Genomic DNA, 7,510 nt, shown 5'->3' with positions numbered 1-7,510 from the left:
ACACTGCAAATATGACTATTCAAAACCAAACTAAACAACATCAACAAAAAAATAATTAAAAAAGAAGAGTTCATGATTATTTTTTTCCCCCCTGTTGACAAAGTGCATATTGTGTCGAGACATGGGCTGGTGACCATCTCAGCACAAGCCATCACACAAACATTAAAAACTGAGAGAGAGGGAAAGAGGAGCAGAGAGGAGAGGCAGGTGGTTTGAGAACATCACTCAAGCAGCCTGTCAAACGTGTGTCAACCCCTCAGGGAAAACATAGATAAATGAAGTGGTCCATTTGGTAGTAGGGTCCATTTTTATGTCCAGCAGTGTGTTTCTTTGTGTGTGTGTGTGTGTGTGTGTGTGTGTGTGTGTGTGTGTGTGTGTGTGTTTTTAGAGAGAGAAAGAGTGGTAGGAGCCCGGGCGAGAGCGACCACGTTACAGCAGCACAGAGAAGGTGAGCGGGGGGGCTGAGGACAGGGCACAGCCGTCAGCAGGCACAGACCACAGCACACCAGTCAGTCTCAGCACAAGCCAGTTATTTCGCAAGCCTCGGAGTCCCGAACGACGTTACAGAACAGAACCGAAAGGAAGGCAAAGAGATATAAGACGAGAGGAGGGGAGAGCGTGGAGGACGACAGGTGCGCCCGTCTTCCCCCGCCGCGCCTCGCCTCGCTCCACCGGTCCTCTCTTCCCCCGACAAGAAAACGGTTAGACATGGAAGATCAGACTGTGGATTAGTGGAAGCAGTGTCTGTTTCAGGCAGAGGCAATGCTTTGATCAATCCTGTAAGAGTTAAGGATACAGGAGCATGCAAGGCAGACCCAGGCTTTGTTTTGCATTGCTTATGTTTCAGAGCGACTGCTACAACCTAGATTAGAAAAAAAGAGAAAAAGAAAAGAGAGAGCAAAGGAAAACACAAACGTTAGATGGTTAGTGAGAGTAACAGTGAAGAAAGCAGCAGGATATCACACACACTTAGATCAGTTAAAAGGACATTCGCTTGCAAATGTGCGAGTTCTATCGAGAAATTATTTTAAGATCCGTTTTATCATTTTATGACCAAGCAGACCTCGTGTAAAATGTTCTCTCTTGAAGAAAACATGCTTCCATCTCTCTCACCATCCAGCTAAACAAAACTGGAATTTAACTATGTAAGACTGATCATGACTTGCGTGCGTCTTGGAGCAAATGCGACAGAACTTTGTGAAAAAGCAAATCATTGAATAAGGAGTTGAAACAAGTGGGAAACATGGCGTGAGAGCAAAGTTGCGATGAAGTCATGAAATTAAATGTGGCGATGCTGTGGGGCAGAAGGAAGTGGAAACGCTGATCTGGGTAAAAAGAAGATGAAGGATTACCACAGACCAATGAGATGACACGTGAGATATAAACAAGAGAAGATACAAGTTTAAGTGCTTTTTTTGGACTTATATTCATGTCATGACTTTTTAGGTCCAGAAATTTTAAAGACTCTAGGTTTTTTGTATGTATTCAACTTAAAGGAGACATATTATGCTAATTCCAGGTTAATAATTTAGTTTGTCAGTTTTCTAGTGCCTGTAGTGTCTCCCCCCTCTGTCTGAAACACACTGTTTTAGCTCCTGTCTCTTTAAAAAGGCCCCACTCCCAAATACCCAGTCCGCTCTGATTGGTCAGCTCACACATGTCTGAGCCGGAACCGCTTACCGTGTCTCTGGTCGGGTCTGTTGTGTTTTCGGCTTCCAGTTCCCTTCACTTCTACCGTGAATATAGGCATATATTATGCAAATGTCTGACATAGTGACACAATGATGTCAAGAAGTCACAGAAATAAAAGTGGGACTGCTGATGAGGCGTTTCAGGAGCAGTGTTTTCTGTGGGAGACAGGAGCTCCTGTAGGCTTTTTAACTATTAAGACGTTTTAAAAGCACAAGAACCTATACAAGACACTGAAGGAAAGGAAAAAAACAGAAAAGCATAATAGGTCTCCTTTAAAATTTTACTTGGTTGTTTCACACTTAGTTACTCTAAATTTAAAGTGGAATGTTGTAAAATGTCTCGTATTTACACCTCGATGATGGTGAGAACAAAGGAATGATTTTAATATTATCACACAGTTAAAGGCAAAATCACTGTTGTTTGACAGAAATGAATACAAATCCACTTCAAACTTTACATGAGTGTGCATCTGTCTTATTAGTCTGTTTAACTTGTCCTGCCTGCCTTGTTTAATCCAATCAAACTGTGCGACAGGCTGTGATGTTACTCACAATGTCCTCAAATTCTACGATGACAGCGCCAAGTATGCAAAAATGCACCATTTCTGTCCAACAACTGTCAGGATTGTTTTTGGACAGTTAATAAATTAAACTTTACAATTCACATTCATACATCTAAACAACAAAGTTCACATTTCATTAGAGGAGCTGTGCCTTGGTGCAGTGACAGAATGTATTTGGGTCATGTGTGATGATAAAAAGAAAAAAAAAATGAATTAATTCAAACCTATCTAACTTATCTTATTTTCAAAAATATAGCAAACAAATATCCATTTATCAATCTTACTTATAAATAAGACTCTGTAACCCTCTGAAAACTACAAGCCATTGTACCACAGGGAACCAGAAAACACACAGTAAGAACTAAGGGAGCTTTTCTTTGTGTTTTCACATATCCAGTGTCTTCACATGGTCCTTCCTGTCTGGATACCTACTCTGCAGACTTCCAGAAGTGTCCGGGGTGAGACAGCCTGCGGTTCAGTTTGGGCAGCTTCTCCAGCATGTCGGCCAGCTGGGTGAAGGTCGGCCTCTCTCTCAGGTCGTACGCCCAGCAGGCAGAGAGGATCTCCTGAGACCACAAACCACCTTGAGTCAATGTACGCAGCGGAGCACTGAGCCACACACTCACTGCACTATGGACTAACATCATGATATCTCTGCACCACTAGAGCATGGCTGATCAGTTGCCACTCTTGTACAAGCAGAATGAACATGCACTTTATCTGAATGAATGACACACTTGTGCTTTTGTCTCAACTCACAGTGACCTCCTTGCCGAGGCTGATCTCCGCTAAGACCTTCTTTATGCCCTCTCCGCTCCCCACCTGCCAGATGGTAGCTTCCACAGGCTGGTTGGTGATTGGCCAGTCCCTAGCTTGAAGCTCATACCAAATGGTGCTGAAAAAGGGAGGGAAGCAAACGTAGGATTATTATGTCAAATGGTTAACTCACTTAGTAAAGTAAGCTCTTTTCACTCATTGTAACAGAACAGTAGGTCTTTGGAGCTTCTGAATCAGCTCTGCCAGTGTCTTTGCAAACACGACCATGCTGACTGAGTGAGCCTGATTGTCAACCAGTATTTCTGAGGGTGGCGACTGTATAGTTGTGATTAGGGGTTTGATTCGATTACAAAAAAATTCTGCACTGACAGCTTTGCTATTGTTAGACGTAGACTTTTATGCCCTGACAGCTGTCATTTACATTTTCACATTCTTCTTTAAAAGGGGATATTTTTACAACAAAAGATGAAGTTTGTCCTGGATGCTTTTTGCAGGTTAGGGTTAGACAAGCTCAAATAATATTCATAATAATAATTCATCAAAAAAAAAGATTCCAGTTTAACAAAAAAAACACCAACCCTCAGTGATTCAACAATTAACGGCAAAAGATAGAAATTCAGTTTGTTACAAAGTTTAGTGTTTCACAGTAAACCATCTTCCCAAATAAATTAATCAAGCAGTGTTATCAGTTTAGTTCAGTTCAGTTTTTCCTCTATGAGTGAACCCTCTTCTCATCAATAAAGGATATCTGAAACATACGATTCTGCATTTTATTTCAATTGTCGGAATTGAACGCATATTGCGAAGTCCGGCTCATTTGAAGAAATCTCACTTTCCACAAAACGGGAACTTTATACTAAGTTATCTAAGATGCGTGAGTGTGCAGGACTTACCCAAAGGCGTACACATCTGCTGAGGTGGAAAAGGGGAGGCGGTCCTCATTGTTACCTGGGCTCATCCTGCGCACAATCTCTGGTGCGAGATAACAAATCCAGCCGTGTGGAAGTTTTAGTTTGTTCTCGCGCCTGGGAAAAATAAAAAAGGGGTACACATGTTTCAGTAACAAATGAAATAGAGTGGACAGTGTAAAGAATCTTGAATAACACAAAATTACAAAGCTGTCTGTTTTAAATGTACTTCAGATTTTATAATCAGGAGACTTCAGTCTTTGCACTGAATACTGGCCGATGGAGGAGATGCCTGCAGGACTGGAGCCACTGTGGACCTCAGCAATTATTACAAATCACTGGACCTCTCCAGGTAATAACAGTGCAGTGTGAACAGCACTTCAGCTGAGGTTGTGTTTTTAAGGCCTCTTGAGTGGCGTTTCTTACCTCCCTTCCTGAACAACTCCAGAGATCCCAAACAGCCCGAAGTCTGTGATAATGACTTTATTGGTGTCGTGAAAAACGTTCTTCGACTTCAAGTCTTTGTGAACAATGCCTTTAGCGTGCAGATAGCCCATTCCCTGTGTCGGAAAACAAACAGAGACAGTCCATGAAGTGTTGTTGTGTTATATCAGACAGAGATGTTAACATTTAAGCTGCTCCTGTTCACATTTTTCTCTGGTAGCTTAAAAAAGAAGAACAAAATTACCTTTACAATCTCCTGAGCAATTTGTCTCGTCTTATTAATATCCAAAGTGTTTTTAGTGTCTCTAACAACTGAATACAGTGTCCTCCCTTTACAGAAACTGTGGGGAGAGAGAAGAAAAGATTCAATTGAAGATAAAAACATGGATTTTGGGTTAAAACCATTTTCGAGGTGTGTTCGATATTTCTGCTCTCACCTGGTGATGATGGCTAGGTGGGGTGGAGCCATGCAGGCCCCCATGAAGAGGACCACATTCTCATGCCTGGTCTGTCTGTAGTTCATCACTTCCTTTTTGAAGAGCTTCAGATGGTCCTGATTGTTCCCGTCAATCTCGAGAAGTCGGATAGCTACCTCGCCGTGCCACCGGCCCTTGTGCACTTTGCCCCAGCGGCCCTGAACAAACATGAGCTTCAGTAAAAGGGCCAGTTCGGGATATAATACATGTACTATTAAACGTCTAGGTCCGATTCCTCACCTTTCCTATGAGTTCTCCGAGGTCCAGCTGCTCAAACGGGATGTCCCACTCCTGCAGGTAGACGCTGGTCTGGCTCGGCTTGCGGGAAATGGGGCCCTTCCACTGGTTTCCCCGAGAGCTGGGCAGGTCATCCAGCTCGTCAACCTCCCCGTCCGAGCCCACATTCATCCTCATGTCCTCCCCGTCATCATCGTCGTCTTCCCCGTCATCCTCATTCTCCTCGTCGTCGTCTTCGTTCTCTTCCTCCACTTCGGGGTCTTCATCTTCAACCTCAATTTCCTCCTCGCCTTCCTGCAAGAGCGTGGGTTCGTTAATCCACTGTGCATAAACGAAGGAAACAAGTCTACCCAATGCTCTTCAACAGAATCTGTAAATGCGAGCCAGCATTGACTTTATTGGTACAGCATTGGTATTTTTTTCTGTGTCTCCAGCTTTGTGTTGCTGTCTCAGTTGTAAATTGTAGTGATATTTTCATGTCAGCAAGACTCTCCGGGATAAATTAATAACATCACTGGCAAAACAAGTCAACCGGGCTCCAATAAAAAAAATAACTGTCAGAGGAGCGAACGTCTTGCTGAAATTATTAACAAGAAACCTGATATTGTGACCACGACAAAAACTGATTTCATCATGTTACATTTTTCCTTTTAAAAAACGACCTGATGTAACTGAATTAATCGAACAGATCTCCTGCCCTTTTAATCCTCAAAGTCCAACACAGTTTCCAGAGAAATGAGTTTGACCCACGTCTCCCTGCTTTGACAGCTGATTTTCAAAACTCATTTTGGTGCCGTAACTATCATGATGTTTCTCTGCCACCATTTTCATCTTTGTCTCAGGTTAACAGGCTATCTGCATCCTGTGTCATAAGTCTAGTGCTTCCAGAGGTTGTTTACGCTCATTATTACTCAGATCCTGGTGGGGCTGGGATGGATGCATCGACTCATTTTATTGCTTTTGACATCCCTGTGTTTCCTGTGATGGATGAAAATATCAGTCTCCACAAATTGAACAGAATGTGATGCGGGATACATTTTAGAAATAGGACTCTAAACAACCTCATTATACTGACAGTACAAAATTGAATTTAAGGGGAGACAACAGAGGTAAAAACACAATTTTCCATGCACTGATCAATTTTGAGATTTTGGGTTTCAGTAACATGTCTTGTTTTAGACAATCCTAACCCACTGGGGAAGTTTCACGGTGATATCTGTTAGTTAAAGAAACATTCATTATCTTAAAACGTTAACTATAAAGGGCGCTTTCTCAAAGTGAGTTTCTCTTAACTCTCAGCCAGAAATCTCCACTTCTAACAGAGGGGTTAACATTTGTTTTTTCTAAAATCCTGGTGAAGTTTTTTTTTGTAATGGTGGAGTGATAAAAAAGATATCCAAAATTCCCTCCCCCCAATTTTTGTTGTTGTTTTTTTTCTTTTTTATCACACTGAGTTGTTTTAAGAATATAACTTGAGGGAATTGTGTAATATTGTGATACTGTGATATAACTCTTGGTAATTGTGGCGGTTGAAATTCGACGTTTCTCATCCGCTTGTTTGAGTGATCTGGATAATACTGATACTACTGTGATACAAATGGCGTCTCTGTCCTGTTTAATATCGTCACGCCAAATGAATGAAACAATAATTGCATTTAACTAGATAAGCATCATTTGCATATATAACACATATACTTTCCGAAAAACTTGTAATACAAAAGAATGTCTTAATATAAGTAATCAGCCGGGAAAAGTTCAGGGTGAAAAATGTTTTATCCTATTCACTTGTAGTGTCTGTAGACTGCATACATAACATGTTGCACTATAGAAGTCTCTGCGGTCGTACCACTAGTAAAGTGACTACAAACTACATTTTATTATACAAGCTTGTTTGTAAAAATATAATAAATGAATCGCGTATATTGAAAACATTACCTCTTCATCTTCATCCTCTACCAGCTCAGCATGTATGTCGTCCGTCGGCTCTATCTCAGTGCTGTGACACAGAGAATTGATATCAGAGGGGTAAACACCAAGAAAAACTATGTAATTAATACGAAATATTTGTTTGATATGAATGTCTTACACAGTGTCTTGGAGGACATCCGGGTGCAAATGAGCAGGACTGGAAACATCTGTAGGGAAAATCACGGGAACAAAAATCAAATTTTATAGAACCCTCATAGCCCCAACACACACAGACACATGACTCCTCATGCAATTTCACACTACCACCACCAGATGGTGTCAAAAGCCCGTTCACTGTCAACATGCAATCCTTGTGCTGGCACACAGTGAGAGAGAATTACAGTAACTGCCCCAACCCTAAAAGCAAACATGCAGATGACAGAGAGAGCGGCAGTGAATCGAAGGTTTAGAAAGTGGGAGAATAACAATGCAGCATGACGCTTTGG

At 41.7% G+C, this 7,510-nt stretch overlaps 1 protein-coding gene across 3 annotated transcripts in view; it reads right to left on the bottom strand.

The window, feature by feature from the left end:
* Window positions 1-653: 653 nt before the first annotated feature.
* Window positions 654-7,510, bottom strand: part of ksr1a (kinase suppressor of ras 1a) — a 30,354-nt gene continuing 23,497 nt past the window's right edge. For 2 of the 3 annotated variants that reach the window (XM_073479427.1, XM_073479429.1), the window contains 10 exons: window positions 7,183-7,231; window positions 7,032-7,092; window positions 5,100-5,390; window positions 4,821-5,017; window positions 4,628-4,724; window positions 4,366-4,499; window positions 3,925-4,056; window positions 3,014-3,149; window positions 2,687-2,820; window positions 654-862 (listed from right to left, as the gene is read on the bottom strand). In XM_073479427.1, the coding sequence (XP_073335528.1) occupies window positions 856-862; window positions 2,687-2,820; window positions 3,014-3,149; window positions 3,925-4,056; window positions 4,366-4,499; window positions 4,628-4,724; window positions 4,821-5,017; window positions 5,100-5,390; window positions 7,032-7,092; window positions 7,183-7,231 (1,238 nt within the window). In that variant the 3' untranslated portion in view covers window positions 654-855. Of the gene's footprint in view, window positions 863-2,054; window positions 2,821-3,013; window positions 3,150-3,924; window positions 4,057-4,365; window positions 4,500-4,627; window positions 4,725-4,820; window positions 5,018-5,099; window positions 5,391-7,031; window positions 7,093-7,182; window positions 7,232-7,510 lie in introns of those variants that run through there. The other variant, XM_073479428.1, reaches the window with a different exon arrangement.

This window comes from Pagrus major, chromosome 13 (assembly GCF_040436345.1).
Source record: "Pagrus major chromosome 13, Pma_NU_1.0".
In the NCBI taxonomy this organism is placed as follows: domain Eukaryota; kingdom Metazoa; phylum Chordata; class Actinopteri; order Spariformes; family Sparidae; genus Pagrus; species Pagrus major.
Note: the sequence above shows the minus strand (reverse complement) of the source record. Positions and strands in the feature narration are given on the sequence as shown.